This window comes from Oreochromis aureus, linkage group 5 (assembly GCF_013358895.1).
Source record: "Oreochromis aureus strain Israel breed Guangdong linkage group 5, ZZ_aureus, whole genome shotgun sequence".
NCBI lineage: Eukaryota > Metazoa > Chordata > Actinopteri > Cichliformes > Cichlidae > Oreochromis > Oreochromis aureus.
Genome location: NC_052946.1, coordinates 26,581,349 through 26,605,307, shown reverse-complemented (window position 1 = coordinate 26,605,307; position 23,959 = coordinate 26,581,349). Strand labels below are relative to the sequence as shown.

General features: G+C 39.9%; 1 protein-coding gene and 1 pseudogene across 1 annotated transcript; one reads left to right on the top strand and one right to left on the bottom strand.

Annotated features, from left to right (window-relative positions):
- Positions 1–3,252: 3,252 nt before the first annotated feature.
- On the bottom strand, positions 3,253–4,659 carry LOC116317119 (nuclear factor 7, ovary-like). Its single transcript, XM_031735794.2, has one exon. The coding sequence runs from the start codon at positions 4,657–4,659 to the stop codon at positions 3,253–3,255; it is 1,407 nt and encodes a 468-aa protein (XP_031591654.1).
- Positions 4,660–7,296: 2,637 nt separating this feature from the next.
- Positions 7,297–23,571, top strand: LOC116317142 (annotated as a pseudogene).
- Positions 23,572–23,959: the final 388 nt, after the last annotated feature.

The window sequence follows — 23,959 nt, the reverse complement described above, 5'->3', positions numbered from 1 at the left end:
GTTCAGATTTGCACACTGTTAGACCTCTGCCTTACCACCACATATTTCAAATACAACGAGGGTTTTTGCAGACAAAAACATGGCTGTGCCATGGGCTCCCCTGTGTCACCTGTTGTAGCCAACCTTTACATGGAAGAAGTGGAAAGAAAGGCTCTTAGCTCTTTTAAAGGGAGAGTACCCAGCCACTGGTACAGATATGTAGGCGACACCTGGGTCAAAATCAAAACACAAGAAGTGGAATCCTTCACTGCGCACATTAACGCCGCGGATAAAAACATAAGTTCACCAGGGAAGGCACAAAGGACAGCTGCTTGCCTTTCCTGGACTGCGCTGTGCACATTGAAGAGAATGGCAACCTCAACATCGAAGTTTACCGGAAGCCCACACACACGGACCAGTACCTCCGCTTTGACTCCCATCACCCTCTGGAACACAAACTTGGAGTAATTAGGACCCTACACCACCGGGCAGAACATGTTCCCTCTAAGCCTGAAGGGATAAAGAAGGAACACACACATGTAAAGGAAGCACTCAAAACATGTGGGTATCCTAACTGGGCATTTATAAAGTCAGCAAAGAGGCACAGAAAAGAAGATCAGACACCAGCGAGGGAGGATAAGAAAGACAGACGCAACAAGATTGTCATCCCTTATGTAGCCGGTGTATCAGAGAAACTCAGGAGAGTTTTCTCCAAGCACGACATCTCAGTGCATTTCAGACCCAGCAACACACTCAGACAGAAACTGGTTCACCCGAAAGACAAAACTCCTAAACACAAACTTAACAATGTGGTGTATGCTGTACAGTGTAGCAAGGAATGCCCAGACCTCTACATTGGAGAGACCAAACAGCCACTTCACAAGCGCATGGCACAACATAGAAGAGCCACCTCCACAGGACAAGACTCAGCAGTCCACCTGCATCTTAAGGACAAAGGTCACTCTTTTGAGGATGCCAATATTCACATTTTGGACAGAGAGGACAGATGGTTTGAAAGAGGAGTGAAAGAAGCCATTTTTGTCCATTGTGAGCGACCATCTTTGAACACAGGCGGTGGTTTACGACACCAACTGTCTGCCATCTATAATCCAGTTTTGAGATCCCTTCCCAGGCGCCTTAACTCCCACTCACACCCTGGGCCATCTGACCTCAGGAAATCACATGATAGGGTGGGGATAGGTTTCACAATGAGCTCACCCGAAACCCTGGCTGATTGTGACCCACACCCGTTTTCACACCTTGGCTCATGTGATTAGGTAGAGGATCATCAGGGGGTCCTTTTGTCCCCCTTTGGGGGAATATTCCCACGGGGTTTAAATCTGGGACTCTCCACCATGTCACCTTAGAACTGAAGAAGCTTCTCGGATGAGAGGTGAAACGTCTTCAAGCAACTTAAAGAAGTCCAGACACTTTTCTTTCCAAGCTCCTTAGACTACGATGACCTGGATGACTGAGAACCTTCACAGACACGCAGAACCTGCATGTTGCATATAATGATGCAATGAGAATCCTTCGTAGGATACCTAGAGGCGGTAGTGCCAGTCAGATGTTTGTAGCTGTGGGTGTTTGGACTTTTAAAGCACGTTTAAGAAATCTGATGTTCAATATTAGGGAACAACTGGATGGCTCTAGTAACAGTATAATTTTAGCACTCACAGATCCGACGGTGAGTGGTTCCAGTTACTCATCTAGTCTGAGGAAGCACTGGCTGAAGTGTTTGTGTATTTATTGATTTCTTCTAAGTAATTGTGTATTTTATGTATATTATGGTTTTATATTTTTACAAATGTTTAATATTTTTTTATTAAGGTTTATATGTTGTGTTTTGTCTTGTTTCTTTTTTTCTTTTTTTTTTTGGGACTATGGACATAAAGTCTGTCAATAAAAATTGAATTGGAAAAACTAGAAATTGAAACTGTCAGCAGCAGTGGTGTGATAGAAGAGGGTGCTAGTGACAGGATTAGATGATCTGCTGTGAGGATCTCTAAAAAGAGCAGTCCAAAGAAGAAGAAGTAATCTCTTCTGCCAGAATTTTACTTCACCTTCTTGGATTTTGTGTTTGGATATTTTATCACTGGAATGCAAAGATTCTTGAAAAAGTTGAATAAAAGATAAGCCTATAAATGGAAAATTATTGGTTGATAAAATAAATAAATACATAAATAAATAAAACACCACGAAGCTCTTTAAAACAGGTACAGATATTTATTTACAGTTAAACTTGCTACCATTGCTTTAGCAAAGAAGCTTGCATTGCTTATACAGTAATGATATAACATGAGATATAAGAAATGTTCCTGCCACAACCACAAGTCTGGTTTGTCTTCAGACTGCTGTTCATGACAATATTTATGTAAGTATGTAACATCAGCCCCACCACATACACACACTTGTCAAGACATACAGTATACATGAGAGATTATAGGAAACACACACCATAGAATAAATACATAAATGGAAATTACAGAACAGAGAACCGTAGAGGGTGCAAACTCATAAGCTAATGCTACATACTTAGTGTATAGCATTGGCTGAGTGGTGTTGTGGTGGAGCCAAACATACACCCCACCACAACACCACTCTGACCTGGATAAGTGGAAGAAAACGGATGGATGGACAATTGTAAAGTTACTTGAACCACAAAGTGTTTCAGTATTAGCCAATACTGATTTTTGTGGTGAAAATGAGACACCATCCCTGTATTGTATGAAATGAATATTGAGCCACTATAAAACTAACACAAACAAATATTAAAACATTTTATAATGAAAAATTCTTTGATTTTACAACAAAAAGCAAAAAAAGCATTTGCTATCGCCCAAATTTTTGTTTTAAAAATTGTCAATGCTACCAGACATGCACTTCGCAATTTAGCTGCTCTCTAAAATGCTAGTAGACCAGAAGGCATACATACCAAAATCCAAATAAGCTAGTCGCTTAAATTAACCTACATTGGATACAATATTACTGAAAGAAATATGAAATATGGTGGATTTTTATTGTGAAATGTCCATTATAGTAATTAACATCATATTCAACAGACTTTTTTTCTTTCCCACCCTAACATACCATACAAAATGATGTGACCTATTGAAACTCAGTACAAAATCTTAAAGCATGCGTTAAGTAACATTAGCATGCTTTCAATATTAGCTTCATCAGAAGTCAAGAAATGTTTTCCATACAAAGAAAACAGTACAATGATCTTTGAATACATAAAATGACCTATAATATTTGATAATCCCATCATTTTCATTGGTTAAGCAGTTTTACTGTTGCAGAAACCTTCAGCGGAAGTATTTTTAGCTGCTGTTCTTTCTTATTGATGAAGTATGGAAACAGCTTCTCCGTGAAAGTGTGTATGAAGGTGTGTATGTGTGTGTCAGTATCGAGATCAGAGAATGACAGCTTTCCTTCGTCCCAGTTCAGATGAACTCTGATCCGCTGGAACTCCTTCAGTGGGTGAATAAATGTGTGTTGTGATGGGGAGCATGCTGCATATTTATCTTCAGTTAGCCCCATTATCCGCCAAAGTCCAGATGTTATTTCACCCTTTCTTTGTACAGACTCTGCTGCTACACCCAAGACCCAGCCTGTAGAGTCTCTAACCTCAACATCCCAGCTGTGGGTGCCTGAGTCAAAGCCCTCAGAGCCCAGGACAATGCAATAGCAGCCAAACCTCTCCGGATTGTCAGGAAGCTGATGCCTCTCTACAGATCTTACGCCAGTCAGATCTTCTGATAGGATGAGCTCTGGATGAGCTGTGTTTGGATCCAGAATCACAGGAAAGTAGGAGACTATTGCCTTCATCTCATTCCAGATGTTGTAGGTCAGGTTGCCCAGGTGTTTGGCCACATTTATCAGAGCTCCTGACACCAGCTCTGGATCATCCAGCAGAGGGCACTGCTGGATTAATTCCACTGCAGCCTTGTAGGTCTGCAGGAACGAGACATCTTCGGCTCTCAGCTCCTCTTCCGTGGCTCGGATTATTTCTGAAAGAGCTGCTATCTCTCTGCTCAGACCTTCAATCTTCCCCTTCATCATTTGACTCTTCTGCTCCTCTTCCTCCCTTAAAGCAGTGATTCTGGCCTCCTCTTCATCTTGTAGAAACTGATGCAACTTCTTAAACTCCTCCTTAATTTGTTTCTCTGTCTGCTGGGCCTGGACCCTAATGTGTTCTGCTGCTTCATCAAACTTTTCTTTAACTTCTTCAAACACTTTCAGTTTCTCCTGTAAAGGTTTCAGGGATTCCTTGAGATCCTTTCTGTGATCTTCTGCAGCTTCATTGACGGGTCTGAAGCTGTGGCCGAGATGTGATTTTGAATCTCGACAGACAAGGCACGCTGGCTGCTCATGATTCAAGCAGAAGACTCTCAGTTTCTTATGGTGCAGATTGCAAACAGTTTCAGAGCCTGCAGAAGCATTTTGATCTTTCTTTTGTAAGAAGGCCTCACACAGGTTCTTTAAGGCTGAACTAACTGGTGGCTCACCCAGCAAAGGTCTTTCCTTACAAACCGGACACTCTTTTATGGGTTTGTCTCTCCACCAGGTCTCCACACAGGTTTTACAGAAGCTGTGGCTGCATGCCAGGACGACAGGAATATCAAAGATGTCGTGGCAGACAGGACAGGACAGGTCCTTCTCTGGATTATAAGCCATTCTCTCGTTCTCAGGTGAAAGTAAAAAGCTACAGTGCAGAGCATGAAAGGAGGAAGTTCACCTTCACTTTCTCTTTGCTTGTTTTTCTTCAGTTAAAGGCAGGTTGAAATGCAGGATCACAATGCTGTGTTACGTTTACTTCTCCGAAAGCTGTGAAGAATTATTTGGTCGGCATTTCCCCTTTTCTCTCAGTTGGAGCCTCTCTTCCAGTGAACAATAACTGAGAGAAATACATTTCCTGTGTTTTTTGTTCTGAGGATATCAAGGTTAGAGGTGGAGCTTCGCCCACCCAGCAGTGGGTTTCACTTAAAGGAGCCTGTCACACTGCTTGGAGACTGCCACATAATGTAAGCAAACATGTCATGGGAAGAGTAATTAGAAAACTGAAACCATAACATGCTCTGTCTTGCAAATTCAAACCGTTTTCCTTTATCTTGTCTTTCCTGTGTTTTGTCTTGTTCTTATGTAAAATTTTATATAACATAAGTATATAACATTTTTTTAAGAACACTGAACTTTTAATGAACAATGTTAAATAGAGGTGGGACACCGTGGCTCATCAAAGAGGGCAAAATGTGAGAAATTAAGGCAAAAGTGCAAGAAAAACACAAAGTATAAAAGAGATCAAAGTCAGCGAGTGTTAAAGTCAGGTAAGGAAAATCACAGCTAATTAATTACAGCAGACACATATCTCTAACAGTCCAGCAGGAATTATAAATATCAGTGTGAACTTACATAGAGCAGTAAAAACAGAAATAACAAACCATCCATAGATTTTATTCAATTTACTTATCAAATTCAGGATTGTAAGGAAAGGGGCAGAGTACGCTCTGGCTTGGTTGTAATCACAGGACCAACACAAAGAGACAGATAACCACTCACAGTCACATTTGCATGGTTAATTTATAATGCATGACTTAGAGATGAAGGAAGGAAGCCAGAGTCCCCAATGAAAACCCACATGGACAGAGGGAGAACCACACATGATCAGTGCAAACCAAGCAAAATGACCCTTGAAAATATTTGAACCTGCCTTCTAACCGATTGTGCAAAAAGACGTTGTAAGTGCACTTTTAGGTTAGCAGAAAAAACAACCAGGCTAAGTTTAAGGAGAGGTAATTATTTGGGTTACAGTAGATACTTTGTTGGTGTTAGCACACCTTGGTCATTGCATTTAAAATAAATAGGGGTAAAGGGTAAAATAAATATTGTTGAGCAGGTGTCTGAAACAAGAAATGAGTGGTGGTCTTTTTGTCGTGGTCCCTTGTCTCTTTACAGGGTTTTTGAGTTGCTTTTGCTTTTTGGGGTCTTTTTCATTTATTAATAACTGACATTGCGTCTCTTGATTCTTTTTCCCCACCTGATTCCTGTTCCCCACCTGTCTCAGTGTCAGTTTTTGTTTGTTGTAATGTCTGTAATTTCTATACTTTTCTACCAAACAATTAAAGTTTTAATTTTGTCATTTCCACTGCCTGAAGTCACGTGTTTGATTTCTTCACTTTGTAAACCATAAGTCTTTCATGTCTGATATCTAGCTGGACGTTCCTCAATCATGAGCTCCTCTGGATTCCAGTTTTTTGGTGTAGAATACTTCACACCAATCGTAATTTGTCACTTGAAGTAAAAGTATCAAGGTTAAGAAACTGAGAACTGAATTTGCTAAAAGGTTTGGATGCTTTTAGAACTAAACAGAATTAGGGAGCTTATTGGAAAAGTAAAATAAGGCCGCTCTCAGCAGAGCACCAGAGTACTGGCTTGATAGCAGAAAGTAAAAAAAAAGAACTATTTTTTAAGTAGGCTTTATCTTAATAAACTGACCACACAAATGTACTGTGAGGTAGTTAGTTATCAGTAACCACAGAAAATTAATATACATTGAGAGATTGTAGTAAAAGACGACCCAGAACAACTAAGAAATACAACTGTAATAAATGCAGTGTTTTTTAAAGAAAGTTGTTTTGAAATAAAACTTTTTTCATTAATTCAATATCAAAGTATTTGAATATATACCTTATATCTGTTACTGTCCCTCAGTTATTTATTTCTGGATTTATTTCCTAGTGTGTTTTAAACTCTCAAATTACCGCTCATATAAATATTAATTCAGATTTGTTCAGCAAGTAATTTAATTGTGTCCCAATTAAACAGACATGTTACACACATTTGTTCTATGACTTTTAAAAATCCTTCTGCAGATGCAGGTTGGTTCATTTACTTGAAAGCTGCAACTTTCAGTGACGTGCAAAGCTCAGCCAGCCTCAGACAGGTCTAATGTATGTGGGTGCCACTGTGGGGTAAACCATTTCTTTAATGTGTCGTGTGTCACTGTATCCTGCCGAACAACAACAACTCGAACCAGACAAACATCCTCTCTCTCTCTCAGTGAAACACACTTTGTTATTTTTGTCTAGTTTGTGTTTTAATAAAGACTGGGTGAATTAAATAATAAAAATGAACGTTTTTGTTGTTGGAGATCGTGTTTCTAACATCAGAGCACACAAAGTGTTTTTCTATTTAGCACGAAATCACTACAAGGGAGGGAAACTTGTTTAGCCTTTTTTTTTTGTCTCACTGTCTAGCCATCCTATTGGTTGGCTTTCGACCAATCATATTGTCTGTGGTCACTAACTGCAGAGTAATTTTCCCCTAGGGCTGAAGGAATAACATGAAGTCTAGATTGGGAAGTCAAGAAAGGTTTACTTCTGTTCCTTTAGTCAGATCTTGCTTTCGAAAAATACGTCTGGTTTACGGCCCTCCTCTCAGCAGCAGCAGATCCTCCTCCTCCTGCAGGTGAGAAACAAATTCTCGGTCTGTTTGTCCTCACAGTGGTTTTACATACCGACAATAAAGTAACCTTCCTCTGATGACGGTGGATGCATTTAGATACTGAGCTAAAGGATTAGTCTGCTTCTCCTGGAACTTCTTTTTATGTTGCAGAAGCTCACATCCTTAATGTAGCTTACTGATATTAATTGTGTTAACTAACTAACGTTAGGCTAAATTATCAGTCACACAAATGTAAACAAAGATGAACTTGTACACCTGTTGAAGTACTTTCGCACTTTTTTGTTCCATCATTTATTTAAAAAACTAACTAAAGTTAAAAATTTGGATATAATAGGAGAAACTATCGCGGTATTTTTTGCCCTTTATGTATACGTAATAATTACAGGAGCTGCAGTCTTGTTTATTAGAGATTACTTTTTGGCGGTGTATATAATATTTTTGTGCTTATTCATGTCAAAGTTTAAAATTTGACACAATCATGTAACCAAAGTACTACACAGTAAAATCAGACAGTTATATTTTATTCATAAGTTTTGCACCTTTTCTCGCAAAAACTTTTAAAGGGAAATTTTGCAGTTTTCTGATCACAGTGTGAGGCTGCTGTATTAAAGCCTTGTGTGGTTAAAGATATGAATAGTTTATCTCTGTGAAAAGGCCTGTAGTACTTCAGATTGTGAGAGCTCGTCACATTTTACTTAAAATATATGTTTAGTGTGTGTTTGCAAAGTTAGGTTACGCAATGGCTTGGAGTACTTTTCCACCCTTTGCTGCCTGTGATGGTGCTGGCCGTGGTCGTGAACAAAGGGGGGGAGTAGTAAGTGAAACCTGAAGCTTCCAGTAAGCTGCTGGATGTATGTGCAGTGTTTCTTTGTGTATTTTTGTGGAAATATTTGTTATGTCACACACCATTTCACAGCTAGGGGCAGAAAGAAAAGCAGCTATTTAATATGCAATAAGCCAAGAAAACTAATGTCATTGCATGGATTTAGGATTCAAATGTAAACAGTGCAAAACATAACAATGCAATGCAAATTAGGTAAATTGAAACGACCTTCCTAATATTATAGATGCCCTACTGGGGTGTTCCCACTGTGTCTTAACAGCAGGATGACAGGTCTCCATGATTGTGTTTGTTTCTGTTGCAAACAGCAACAGCTATCTAGTTAGATGGAAATGTGAGGAGTTTTGAAGCCATTTCTTGAGCTCATCTTGAGTGTTTTTTTTGGCAGGGAGTGTTGTTGCTGTTGGACGGGTGTACAGTTTAAGGTGCTGCATGTCAACATGCATGAATCTTGACACTCAGGTGCATCTGCATGAATTGAGACTCGAGGTTTCTTTGAGGTTTCTCAATATTGTTCACTTAATCTGTCAGTGGGTTCATGTTTAATGGCTAATCCATGTATGTATTCAAATACAGCTGGAATGGTTGAGTTTTCTTTAATCACTACTGAACTGTAAAAGGTAACTGTGAACACAGAATTAACATTTTACAAACCTTTCAGTGGATACAGCAAATTCAATAAAATTGATTGAAGTTTAACAGCATTCACTTGACTTTTCTACAGTCACTGGTTGCCACTAACTCCTGAGTGCTCCGATCTTCAGCTGCTTTTCTGCTTGAGCAACAAAATCTCACAGCAGTTCATGAAGTGGCCATTCAAGTTCAGGGCTAGAATTACCAAACATTATTTTCATATACCTTAACATGATTTTTTTCATCTCTCTTGTAGGGAGTAAACCAGTGACACTGTTTTTTTGTTTTGTTTTGTTTTTAAAAAGCAAAATAACAGTTCAAAATAAAATGTATTTATTTTATACGGGGCATTAGTGCAGTCCTCAGTCCTGATACAAGCTTTATCTCGCTTCCAACATCTCTTTCCTTAACCTACCCAAATCTCACATATAGTTGCATCTAATCAGAAAACAAGTCACTAAAACAGTATGGGTTGTCTAATAAGGTCTAATATAGGACTATGTTGTTAAAGTTAGCTGCTAAACATCAGTGCACCTTTAAAATAATATGCAATTATAGTTTTACTAAGATAAATCTCTCTGGTGACCATGAATCTTATTATCAGACATAAGAGAGATGTTTGACTGTAGCAGAGACGTTGTCACCAAAGAATTATATGCAGTAATGTCACAGTCCAATATGTAGCTGATTACTCAGGGATTACTGTTAGAAACTGATAAGGTTTCTGGCTAAGAGGGAAAAAAAAGGAAAGGATGGTTCCCCTAGAGCAGGGGTCGGCAACCCTAGGCACGCGCCACCGTTGGCACGCGAAGGGTTAACTGATGGCACGCACGACCATAGCTGGACTGGCCATCGGGCATAAGGGCATTTGCTCGGTGGCCCGATTATTTTTTTTTTTTTTTTTTTGGTGGTGGACTGACCAGACGCTGGTCGGTGTGTAAAAATAACTCAGTTGTTTGGTGGTGGCTATGGCGGAGCTTCCACAGATTCAGTAAAGTTAACAAGTGGAGGAGGCCAGCAGGTGGATGAGGGAAGGGGAGGCAGGAGGAGGAGAGACCCGAGGCAGCCGCCGGTCGGAGCGTCAGGTGAACTGAACTTCAGGTAAGAAGTTATGACCTGCAGTCTATCTGGGTCAGATATAAACCAAGTTTAGGTGGAGTTTATTTTCGTTGTGCTGACTTTTTACAGTCAGTTACAATAACTCGTACTGCGTACTAGCTAGCATGACGGAATTTATATACTGCTGGGCGGGTACTATGATTTTATTGATAGTGAACTTTATTTTATTCATAAGGTTAGTTAGTAGAGTTGCCAACCGTCCCGTACAAACAGAATCGGCCCGCATTCAGAGAAATTATTACGCGTTTCGTGTTGAGCTGAGAAGGAACACAATTTGTCCCATACTTCAGCCAGGATGGAAAAAGACACAAAACTGGAGATATTGTGTCTTTCGTGCACAGCTGCATCTTCTTCTCCTCTCATTCTCTCCCCTCTCTTTCCTGTTGCTACTTCAATCGTGAAACTGATCAATGATCCGCTGATCAGCTTTTCTCTCTTGTTTGTTTATCGCTCACTTTGCGCCAGAAAGAGGAAACCTGCGGATGTCGCACTAAACAACAGCAGCACGTTTAAGCTTGGTCATCTGTTGTTAGAATGTATTTAATATTAATTTCTAGTATCAGCTGATGTTTGCTGGAGCCACAGCTGTAAAAACTGTTGGTCATGATATCGGTTTGTATATCTGGTGAGAGGGAAACATGCAGATGAAACCAGGAGATGTCCTTACTGAATCATCAGAGCTGAACAGGTGATGGAGAAACAGGTTTACCTTTTAGGTGACATGAATGAGTTGAAGGGAAGTTATGAACTGTTTCTGAGAGACAAATAACACCAGGATCCTTTTCTACGTAGCTGACAGCTGGTAACTGTGCAGGGGCGGGTCTAGCAAAGTTTTGCCAGGGGGCCAGGTAGGGCATTAACAGGGAAAGGGGGGCACAAAGAAATACTTTCTTATTCTCATTTAAAATGTCTGGCTGTTATTAAGTAATTATCTGAAGCTTACAACCAAAGTTTTTATCTGATGTAAAATGAACAGAAATCATACATTTACCAACAAGACAGAGTACATCACTGTCACAACAGCGTTTGTTTTCATTCAAAGGCTTTATGGCTTTAATATCTGGGGGGCCGGTCTTTAGTCAAAATGCATCCATAGACTCGAGACACAATGCATTTTTGGGACTTTCAGGTGTATGGACCAATGTTTTATTTTCTGATCAAACCAGAAATCTTTAATGAGCAGTTAGATTTGTCTCGCATTAACTGGCTGAGTTAATGCCAGTTAATGCGACATCGAAGCAGCTGGAATCCACAGCTGTGCGTGTTCATGGAGCTTGCATTTTCACCTGCTGGACATCACTACCTGACAAGTTTAACTGTCTTCAGAACATTGCAGAGGCCTTATTGACAGTATCTGGCTCTACATATCTGTGTGAGCAGATTTTCTCTCACATGAGTGACCTCAGGTAGCCGTCTGAACGCTGGACACTCGGAGACCTGTGTCTCTGAGTGGGAGACCAGAGATCACATTAACATGTGTGTCTCTGTATTAACAAACATGCCATATTGGCCCAGTTTATTTTTCTTATCATTGTTGTGAGGAGACCATAAATAGCATTTGTATTTTCTGTTGTACTGTTCATTTGCTGTTATGGAGTTCTTGTTATGAATAAAAAGTGTCTTTTTTTTGTTTCAAAATAGCTGATAACTATTCGCTGATAGCTGCCAACATCTGCAAACAAATATAATTCTATAAAGTGGTTCTATATAATGTGTAACTGTTAATATAGAGCATTATTAAATTTATTGCTAATGCAATCATATGGCACACTGACTTCTGAGGAAATTTTAAATGGCACTCGCCATCAAAAAGGTTGCCGACCCCTGCCCTAGAGTCAAAAAGCACCAGCGTGAGTGAAGTAAGATGGTAAACACCCCCAACATTTTTCCAACACTCCTAGGTCTTGTTTATTGTTTTATGTCTTTCTGTATTATAGAAACGAGCCCCTTGCATAACCGTCTTTTCACCATTGCTGACACCAGATGAAATTTCCATCCCCGTTGTTCATGTCGACGCAGATACATCTGTTCTTTTTTTATGGCAGGAAAGAATCCTGTTCACATGTTGTGACAATCTAGAGGATTTTTTCCGACTGCTGCTATCAGAGTGGAAATATTAATATTTCATTATTATGGTGGGAGCTAAATCTGGACTTCACATAACTGTGAATGTGAAATTCAGAAAAGTGAACCCAAAAATCCAGATCGTGAAATGTTTTGCAACATTACAGACTGCTTGACGTCACATGAATAAACAATAAATAATTGCAGTAGAGTTTTAACAGATATAAAACTTCAGCTGTGGACATAACACTGTATCTTATCCCATCTAATCCTAGTGTTTAGCAAAACATCATCATGACTGAGGTGCGTTCCTTTGTTGCAGCTGTTATCAGCTTCAACCTCTTCTGATCGGGTGTCTAAATAGGAGCACAAAGGCAAACCAGTCAGACAACATTCGCCACACTCATGCAGAAACACTGGTACTGCTTGTGTTTTGTGCTCTGTTAATCCACAACTTGAAAACAGTAAGTGGCACCAGGGCAGGGAACACTGACAGTTAATGTCCACCTTTGTGTTTGTGGACTTTGTGGATACCTATGAGCAAGTGTTCATTCTTTATTTTCCTAATCAGTTTTCTACCATTAAGCTGAGTCTGGGCCTCTTCAGACCTCCCTTTGCCCCCACCACCCCCTCTTTTGAAGGATTCCCCAAGTCAGCTAATGTATTCTGTGGTGCATGTCCTCAGTCTGCCCCACTTGGACATGCCCAAAACACCTCATCTAGGAGGCGTCCAGGCTAGGCGAGTACCCAAACCAGCTCTGCTCAGAGGGGGCCCTGAAAGGCTGAGCACCTCACCCTCTCACACCGAGACGTCTGCCGAGAAAGCTCGTATCGTAAAATACAATTAAATTTACCACTGATTCCACTGATGGTGGAATTTACATACCAAGTACTCATTTACCTGCCTCAAAAATATAATTATTTTTTTCACAACTTGTGCTTCCATACCTAACATGTTATTTCTTTACTCACAGGTATTTGACCTTGTCCTTGTGTACTCAAAGTATTAAGGTTATACCAAAAGCAAAACTGAATACAGCCTGTGTCAGATTAGCTTTATGAAGTGGATTCAAATCAAATTAAACAGAACAAAAATAGTAATAAGGTAGAAAAATTAAGTAAACGGAATCAACTAAAGTAAAAGAAACACTATAGAATACAGTAAAATAAAATAGTTAAATAAATTGAATAAGGAAAAAATAAATTAGGCATAGTTTTATAAATGTAGTTAAAAAGACAAACACAGTAAATGTCAGATGCACGTAAATTGGAACAAGAGAGTACAGATGATTCTCTAGACTGATGTTGAGCACTATCAACAACTTCTTATATGTGTAGCTTTGCATGATTCAGTTAAAAATAATCCATATTTATTTTGTGCTTAGCCTCGGTGTTGCTCCTCTGTTCATCCTTTGTCTGAAACGTGCTATTTTAACTTCTCTGACTGGCTTCTCCTTGCAAATCGAAAGTTTGAAAATATTAGGAGTATCACCTCTGACTGGTGTTGTGCTGATGCAAGAGTAGATAGTGTTTTGGTTATAAAGAGTCCTTGTACATCAGCGGTCCCCAACCCCCCGGACCCCCGAGTCGTTTGGTACCGGGTCGCGAGAGTTGAGGCTCGTGCGTGAAATTTATGTTTTTCAGGGTTTTTATCGGTTTTTATCACTATTTTTTAACGTTTTTATCGTTAACTCGGTTTCCCTGGGTCTTTTTCTGTGTGTTATGAATAAATCTTATTTTTTTTTGGTACCAGTGTTGTGCCAAAAAGTGATCGCCTGCCAAAAACTGATTTCCAATGTTTCCGTGTGTTTTTTATGTGTAATATCTTTACGTATGTTGGTAAATAGACTTCGGTGAACAGGGTTTACAAAGAGGTTATATATAAAATTCAAAAATTACCTGTTTTTCAAGTATCTTTATAACTCTGTGTTATTGTACTTACATTATAACCAATCCGGTCCTTTTTCTCCACTTACAATAGTTCTGTAAACATATTTTAATATTTGTTGCAATTTCTGCTGCCCTCTTGGTCACCTTACTATTACAAGACATTTTTAATGTTAACTAGATTTTTTTTTAACTGCATAAATAAAGGATATATAAAAGTCACTGCCAAAAACTGATTGCGGCTCACTGCAAATTCACAACTGCTGCATGGAGTCAGTGTCACACCCACTGTTGTTTGACTTGTAGTAAACCTTTTAATTTCTGTTTACGTTTGTTTGCTGGTACATGGGTTAGGACCAGTGTTGGGACTAACGCGTTATTAAGTAACGCGTTACAGTAACTACGTTATTATTGTGGTAACGAGCACGGTAACTAGTTATTATGCCAAAACCAGGAACGCGTTACTCGTTACTGGGATTTAGATAGGCTCGTTACTCGTTACTTCGTGTGGTGGATATCGCGGAGCTTCCACAGATTCAATAACATTAGCAAGTGGTGGAAGCCAGCAGGTGGATGAAGGAAAAGGGAGGCAAGAGGAGAGACCCGAAGCGGCCGCCGGTCCGAGTGTCAGGTGAACTGAACTTCAGGTAAGAAGTTATGACCTGCAGTCTATCTGGGTCAGATATAAACCAAGTTTAGGTGGAGTTTATTTTCGGTATGCTGACATTTTCGTACTGCGTGCTAGCTAGCATGACGGAGTTTCTATACAGCTGGGTGGGTGCTATTACTGATGTTGAACTTTATTTTGTTCATACGGTTAATTATTAGAGTTTCCAACCGTCCCGTAAAAAACAGAATCGTCTCGTATTCAGAGCAAATATTATGCGTTTCGTACTGAGGTGAAAAGGTGAAAAGGAACACAGTTTGTCCCGGACTTCAGCTACAATGAAAAAGACACAAAGCTGAAGCTGCACAGCTGCCTCTTCTTCTCTCATTCTCTCCCGTTTCTACTTCAATCACGAAACTGATCAATGATCAGCTGATCGGCTTTTCTCTCTTGTTTGTTTATCGCCCACTTTGCGCCAGAAAGAGGAAACCAGCGGATGTCGCGTTAAACAACAGCAGCAAGTTTAAGCTTGATCAGCTGTTGTTAGAATTTATTTAATATTAATTTCTAGTATCAGCTGATGTTTGCTGGAGCCACAGCTGTAAAGCTGTTGGTCATGAACATGAACATGAAGATGAAACCAGGAGATGTCCTTACTGAATCATCAGAGCTGAACAGGTGATGGAGAAACAGGTTTACCTTTTAGGTGACATGAATGAGTTGAAGGGAAGTTATGAACTGTTTCTGAGAGACAAATAACACCAGGATCCTTTTCTATGTAGCTGACAGCTGGTAACTGTGCAGGGGCGGGTCTAGCAAAGTGTTGCCAGGGGGCAGGTAGGGCATTAACAGGAAAAGGGGGGACAAGGAAATATTTTTCTTTATTATTCTCATTTAAAATGTCTCGCTTTAAAAAAAAATAATTATCTGAGTCTTACAACAAACAATTGATAGATTGATACATATATACCATCAGAACAGTGTACATCACTGTCACAACAGTGTTTATTTTCATTCAAAGGCTTTATGATTTTTCCTATAATGGTGGGCCGGTCTCTAGTCAAAATGCCCGGGATGATGTTTTTGTCCCAGTCCAGCTCTGTATGCAGCTCATCTGCAGTCTGGTGTTACCTACATCTTCCTATTCAGAAGGCAGAATTTCCAAGTTCTGAGTACTGTGAGATTATTCGGTTATCATATGTTACCTTATATATGTAATCAAAGTAGTTGAATTATGATACTGCTGTAGATCATATTATACCCCTTAATATAGAGTGTGTGATCAGTATGTAGTTTTAGTTTGCATTATACTTCTGACTTAAAAGAGTGTGAAAACCATTAGATCTTTTGGATTGACCTGTACTACTCGACACTGTTGAACGTGTTACATGGTTTCTTGACATTGCATACTGCTGAATCATGAAGAGAATGTTGGGTGCAGAAGGCCTTGTTGTTCTGATAGCAGAAGAGACAGACCACATTCCATACCCCCACCTTTACAGAGAGCAGAAAGACAGGGAGCCGAGGTCATAACTTAGGCGCCGTGTGAGAGAAAAGAATGTGAATGTTTAGGCTTTTACGACTAGGTGGGGGCCACTAGAGGCTATAAGAAGCTGAGTAACCCGTCACCATTTTCAGACTTGCTGTGACCCTCTGCAGGCAGGTCTCCCCATCATGATGGTTCTTATGCTCTTAAGTGTTGAATTGTATGGAAATAAAGTATTGTTGATTGAGCATTTATACACCGAGTATTGTCCTTCCTTCAGCCCAAAGATTAAAAGAATTGGGAGATTTTAACAGTACAATCAAAAGCACCACGACTGCAGTTTTTGTGTTGGATGTAAAAAGCAGGCTAGAATCATGGCGGCGGTCAACGACGGTCCAGGCGTGGGATTTCTCTCATGGAAATGTGTACATTATTTTTTCCTTTCTATTGGTAGGTGGCACAGTGCACTTGTGGCATGTAAGCAAGATAGAAGACTGGCAATCTTGCTGGGTATCCAGTTACAGAAGCAACACATTAACAAGAGAATTCTGAGTAAAACCAAAGTTACTTTCCCTAGTAACTAGTTACTTTGAAAGTAACGAGTAACTTGAAGTAACTGAGTTACTTTTTTAGAGAAGTAACTAGTAATGTAACTAAGTTACTAATTTAAAGTAACTTACCCAACACTGGTTAGGACAAAGTCTATATGATTCACTGACAGAGCATTTAAGATGCAGTGTTGATGTAAAGCTGCAGGTAGACTCAGGTCAATGGAGACGGGGATTTGGAAAGCAGGTCTGTAAAGACGGAGACTGAACCTGTTGGAACAAGTTTTCTGTCTGCTGTCTTCACACTAATGTGGCCCAAGCAGGGATCTCAGTGGGAAAAAATTTTGAGAGCAGCTAATTGTTCTGTTAAAATATGTCAGCAGCAGCAACAAAAAACAAAATGTTTAATGTTGTTCAAAAAGGGACAATTAAAAAGCTGTTTAAAAAGATCCGCAAATAAGAAAAAATGCAATAGAAAAATAAAAGATAAATTTCAACTAAAAATAAAATTAAATGCAGAAAAAAATCTGATTTAATTAAACATGAATTTAAAAACAGGGTTAAAATATATCAATGCATTTTGGATTCTGAGTAAGATTTTCTTTTACTTATTTCAGGTTCATCTTTCATACTTCATTGCATTAATTACTTTATACTAGAGATGGACCGATCCGATATTACGTATCGGTATCGGTCCAATACTGACCTAAATTACTGGATCGGATATCGGCGAAAAATAAAAAATGTAATCCGATCCATTAAATATCAAAAAAGCACCTCACAAAACTTGCGACACGGCGTGACTCGGCTCATAACCTTAGCACGTAGGAGCAGTATGCATCACGTGATAGAGCGGCTGTGTGTATTTGTACCAAACCAGCATTTCATCTCCGAGGAAGTTATCCCAGAGAGAAGTAAAGCAAGTGTGTAAGTTCATCTCTGAATGTTTGTAAAGCGTTCCCACGTTAAGCTTAACAACCGATATATGGAGCGACTGCCTCGCTCTCCCTCTCCTGCCTCTACTTCATGAAAGTGGATGGATGGTGGTATTGCAAACATCAGAGAATCAGAAGATTTCACAAGATATCATGGACCAAACTTCAAGAGTTACACAAATTTCACTCAACTTATATCTTCTCAGAGCCAACAAGGAACATCACTACACTTTGAAAATCAGCACTCGTCTGGGCAGAACGCGCTACAAGGAGCAGTTCATGTTCCTCTACAGGTGAGAGTTCACTGACAGCACATTATAATTACTGTATTTTGTCAGGTTGCAGATTCCTGTTCATTTGCAGTTCCATATTTTTTATTCTTTAACTCACTAGAGTAGCTTTGCATGATTAACAGTTCAAAATGATAATTGTTTAATCTCACGCCAGGCCTTGGTGCAGTCCTCCAGTTCATCCTCTGTATGAAACAAGTTGTATAGCCCTCTTGCTTTAAGCTGATTTTCTTCCGATCGGCTCCTCTGTGCAAACGGAAGGTTTCATCAGCAGGTGGGCAGGGCTTCCTAGCTCACAGCCAGAGTTGAGATGACTATATTATACATATCCCCTCTCACTGACATCAAAAAGCTGAAAATAAAACGCATAAAATTCAGTCTTAAAAACAGTCTGAATTTGGCTTGTGTTTGTGTGTGCATGTGTAGGGATGATCTGGTGGACTTGGTGAGCTCCTACCAGTTTGATGATGAGGTAACAGAAGGAGGAGATGTTTTTGCTAGAGACCCCTACATCCTGCGATTTAGATGCCTCAATACAGGTAGGATATGTTTGTCATGGAAACAAAGTAAGACTAGGATCAACAGGGAGTTAATCTTGTGTGTAATCAGCGTAACAGCTCACTTTATAGCTGTTACTATGTCTTCTGTGGCTGCACCTGTATGTAACCTGGATGTACAGATGAGCCTCTATTCCAGGTATTTTTTAAAGTTGTGATCACCTAGATCTGTTTACAGATTATGAGGAGGTGTGCATTTGTATGGAGAGAAAATCATAATAATGTATATAATCTGGTTTCAAGTTTAGGATAATGAAGTAATATATAATTATTTCACAAAAGTTATTAAAAGGCAATCAAATAATCATTTGAACAGTTTAATGTAAATATAATCATGGACGGAAACCGTGTGTGTTTGTGTTCTCGCTCTAGTGCTGAAGGACCTGGTGATGATCCCAGTTCACACCAAACCAGAAGACTCTGAGAAGGAGCTGGATGAACTGTACGATGTCTTCCAGAATGTCAAGAAGAAGTGGAGGACTGATGTAAGGAGAAGTTAGAGTGTCTAAAGCTTTGTAGCTCGGATTGGTTGCACAACAGACAAAGCAGGAATTCATATTTCTGTGAGATTTTGTACATTTTGACAGAGTTGTGTAGTAAAAAGCTTATGAACCAATCCAAAACGCACTCAATTGGGAAAATAAAACTAACTATAAGATGATGAGTTAAAGCAAAACACTCTAATGCATATATTTCAGGTCTGTGCTGCAGAACATCATGATCTTGGGTGACTTCAATGCAGACGATGCGTACGTTTCCAACCGTGACATGAAGACCATTCGCATTCGTTAAGACAAGAACTTCCACTGGCTGATTGGAGATGACGTGGACACTACAGCAAGCACCAAGAACACCAACACCTATGACAGGTAATGCACAGCAGCTGCTGGCTCTGGCCGCAGCTTTATGTTGAATGGACAGATGTGAGAGTGGTTTCGATATGTTTGTCAGCAAGAATATAAGCTTTTTTTGTAATTATATATTTAAATCTGGTGTTATGAGTAAAATAAATAGACTTTTTTTCTTTCTCTTAATCTGTGTTAAGGATTGTGGTCTATGGGGATGACATGCTTAATGCTGTGGTACCAAACTCTGCAAAAACCTTCAACTTCCAGGAGGAGTTTAAACTCAGTGAGGCGCAGGTCTGTTTTGATTCATGCTTTTCAGCAAATAAATTACTGTTATGTTCTCTGCCTTATTTGCAATATCACACAGAATATGATTGGCCAGAAGGGGTTTATACACAAAATGATAAGGCTGATAGATTTGTTTTTTGTCATATCTCTCAGTCCATTTAACCTCTTCAGCCCCAAGGGGGTTTCTGAGCTTCCTGCTCGAAAATGCAATGCCTAAATTAAATTGATTATTTCCCTGCAATTACAAACTCCGTCCTTACAATCTTGGTATCAAAATGAAGCTAACACTTGGGACATTTAATCAGAGGTGTAAATATTAAAGCAGATATTACTGTGTCAAAGTTACTGAGACTGGAACACAGAAAAAGGAAGTGGATTTTATTCTCACCTAATTTTTTTCTTCTTTTGCGGCTAATTCGGTGAATTTTGGTCCGATCGTGGTCAAACTTTGTGTGTTTACGCAGTGATAGCCCTGGAAGCTAGCCAGCCTATTTATAACCGGTTACATGAAGTCTGAAGACTGTCTGGTTCTCGTTTGCGTGTTTAGCAGACTTCTGCGCATTTACGTAACTGCTCGTTTAATCGCGGCTTGTTTTCGGTGTGTTTGGTGGTTGTAGAAATGGTTTATATGACATTTTAGCTGAGATTCTGAGGTTTCTGTGGATACCACACATGTCTGGAGTTATATTTCTCAACCGGCGTTATAACCGATTAAACGTGATCTCCTCCCTTTTGCCCCCGGTACCGGGGGCGTGGGGCTTAAGAGACCACTGAAATGGATGGAGATGGAAAAACAGGACTCGGTGTGTAAAAGCTAGTACGGTTGCTTAAAGACAGAGCTGGAATAAAGCTGCGGGGTGGTGTTATGGCTGTAATTAAAATTCCTAAGAGGCCGTCAATCAATAGCCACAAAAATGTTGAAAATCAGCCAGCTTTCCTCTTGTCTTTACAGGGGGAGAAAAGACAGAAGGCTCACTAATGAGGAACCTTTATTCTTCAGAATTGCAAATGAAACTTTAGGGTAAAACATTAACAGTGTCAAAATTTCAAGTTTCCTTGGTAACTTTATGACCTCAGTTTGACAAAGACTCTAACCCTGGTCTCTAAGCTCATTGTCTTTGAAAATGTAAACCACTGCAGTATAAAGCATCCATACTGTGATCCTGATTGTAGGAATGAGGTACAGAGATGCACCCCTCTCATACACCAGAAAATGCCCCAACATAAATGCACTAAACTGGGTCGATGCAAGTGTACCCAACCCTGCCCCTGCCTCTTTCTGAGTCAAGCCCCTGGTTCCCGAGAAAAGCCACATGCCGAGGTGGGCCCAACTATATCTAGTCAGTATCCTGCACAATCTCAAGCTCCTCTCCCACCAAAGAGATGGCATCCCACATCCCAAGAGCTAGTTTCAACAGCCAGGGACCGGACTGTCTTTGACCAACACACATTGCAGCCAACCCCTGTTGCCGCTCCTGCAGGTGGTGGCCGACAAAAGTGAAGGCCCTTGTTGCCTCTTCAGGCTGTGCCTGCACACCAGGTGCCCACCATTGAGCTCTCTCCCCAGACCTGGCTCCAGGGTTGGGCCCCAGTAACCTTGTCCCATCAGAGTAAACTGGTCCCTTGAGCGTGTCTTCATAGGGGGTTTGTGAATCACTCTTCCTCTGCCCCCTCACCCAGGACCAGTTTGCCTTGCTAGACCCTAACTAATGCAGAAACCTTTGAGAACATAGCACTGCCATCACTGGGATGCACAAACCCCTCCACCATGTTAAGGTGGTGATTCATGGAGGGGGACATTCAGCTAGACTTTGATAATAGCTCAAAACTTGATTATCAATCAGTAGATTTTGTTTCTTTTGCAGGCTCTGAAAGTGAGTGACCATTATCCCGTGGAGGTTGAGTTGAAGTTCATAGTCTAGACAGATGAAATAGATGGTAAGCAGGATATTTATACTTAATCCAAGGATTATGTACTGTAATACTACTACTGTAAATACTTACTAAAATTGTAAACTCAGTATTTCATTCTTGTTAAATGACAATTGTTCTAAAGCTTTCCCCAAAATGTGAAAAATAAAACTTACATATGTGTTTTAGCAAGATATACTGATATCAGATTTTCCTCTTAACCTCATTTAACCTGATTTTGTTACTGTGGTAAAGTATGTTGAATACATGCAGGTTACAGTCAGAGTTTCAGTTTGAAATCTGCTGGATGCACAATTAGTTTTTTTTCCTGACAACATGTTCAAAGGGTGTAATGACTTTTCAAAGAAAAGATTTTATACATGCAAATATTTCACCTATTAAAAAAAAAACATCTCATTTTCAGGGCATGTTTTTTTCCAAAGCTGCCATTGTTTTGGAGATATACACAAGGTTTTCTATGGTGATGTTGCCAGGAGATAGACTGCCTGTCTGTCATCAGCCCTTTGGAGGCTTTGTTTTACAAGATGTTTCACTGTAAAATCAATTACCTAGCCATACTCAGTTCGTAAACTTCTTTCCTGTCTAGATATTACTTAATTAACTGTAAGTGCTAATTTTGCAAAGTGAAAGCATTTAGGATCCATGGCAACATCTCTGTTTGGTGAAGGCCGAGAAAATGTTACCTGCCTGACTGCAATGTACCAAGTGTAAAGTCTGCCTGGGGCCTTCAGTTCCAATGAAGGGAAATCTTGATGCTTCAGCTTATTAGGACTTTTTAGGCAACTGACTCAGACCGGGTGTACAAAGCAAGGTCCAAAAGGCATGGTTAGATGAGTTTGATGTGGAATAACTGACCTGCACAGAGCCCTGACTTCAATCCTATTCAACACCTTTGGGATAAACTGACCGGGAAAAAAAACAAAAACACCACCTTGCATCAGTGCCCTTCTGGAGAAACTGGCAAACGTTCCCAGAAACTTCCCACAAACAAGCCTTCCAAAAAGAGTGGAAGCTGTTAATGCCTATTGACTGAAACTACAAAACCCTTTGTAGGTGTAATGTAGCCCAATACTTTTGTCCATACAGTGTATGATAACAGAGGGTTCAGAGTAAAATTTTAGGTTATCATGCTTTAGTTTATCAAGATCACCATTCACTACAGTGCTGCCGCAGCTCTTCTTCTTCAAGTCGACAAGTGAGATTTGGTTCCTATACTGGTTCATTAATTATGAGGACTGAAGTAGGAACTCAAGGGTGTTTTTACCCTTTAAAAATCAATCTTCCTAACCTGTGTTCATGTAACTGCAAGTGTTGTTGGTTTATGTGCTTGTGTCTTTTTGTTTTTCCTCTGCAGGTCTGAAAAACACGGTGCAGGTTCCAGCCCCGGCGGCCACAGACGAGGATCTGCTGGACCTAAAACGAGGAAACCTGCTGCTGGAGAGGGAAAAGCTAAATTTGGAGATCCAGATTCTCCAAATGAAGTTGGCCAAGATGAACCGTGACGCTTGAACCCAAGCAGCTGATCTGTCCACCTTGTTGTCTGTAAACATTAATTCATCATCTACAGGCCCACTTTGAGTGTTTATCTGTACTGTTTGTGACAGAAGCTGTCCCAGGGTTTAATGTACCTCAGGCAACCTCCAGGACTCCTGCTTCTATCAAATTCATTTTAATGACTGCTGATATCACTAACACATTTTTTTTTTTGTTTTTGACTGAACCAAGATTTTATTTTCTTCAGCACAAAGTAAATTTAATTATGGTAAGTGCCTCTTCATTATACAAAATTTTGTATAATGTCACCAGTGAAGTCAAAGCTGGAATTATGTTTTATTATTTCCCCCCTCCATTTTTAACAAATGTCCTCAAGGGGACAAAATACCCTTTGGAACTGAGGTTCAGAATTAATGCACTGTAAAGCACAGTCAGCACAGGAGATGTGTTTACTCTTAACCTCCTAGGATCTGGCGTCCACATATGTGGACATCACATTTTGGGTTATTTAGACCAAAATACTCAATTTTGCTCTACAAGGGCCTGATATCCACTTACGAGGACATTATACTGCTACTGTTCTATCGAAATTTTAAACGAATATCCTCATATGTGGCTCTCATTTTTCTTAAAAACAAAAATAAAGTAAAAAAAAAAAAAATCTGGTAATTCTTCGTTTTTACATTCATTGGGCCCCAATATGCCCAAATATCAAAGAGAAATTAAAAATGCATGCCGTGGAAGAGTTCGGGTCTTAGGAGGTTAACTGACTGTGAATATGCAGCTATGCTTTTTTATGCACGGCACACTTGAAATAAATGTTAAAATCATGATTTTAAGGTGGATGTACTGTAGGAGGTGGATCGTCTGGCTGAGTGGTGCGACACAAACAACCTGCTGCTTAACACTGAGAAGACTAAGGAGCTTATCGTGGACTACAGGAGGAATGCTGACCCACATCCACCCATCCACATTAAGGGGACG

What these genes read in the sequence shown, in the direction of transcription:
- LOC116317119 (XM_031735794.2), bottom strand. Translation starts at nt 4,659, where the DNA reads ATGGCTTATAATCCAGAGAAGGACCTGTCCTGTCCTGTCTGCCACGAC.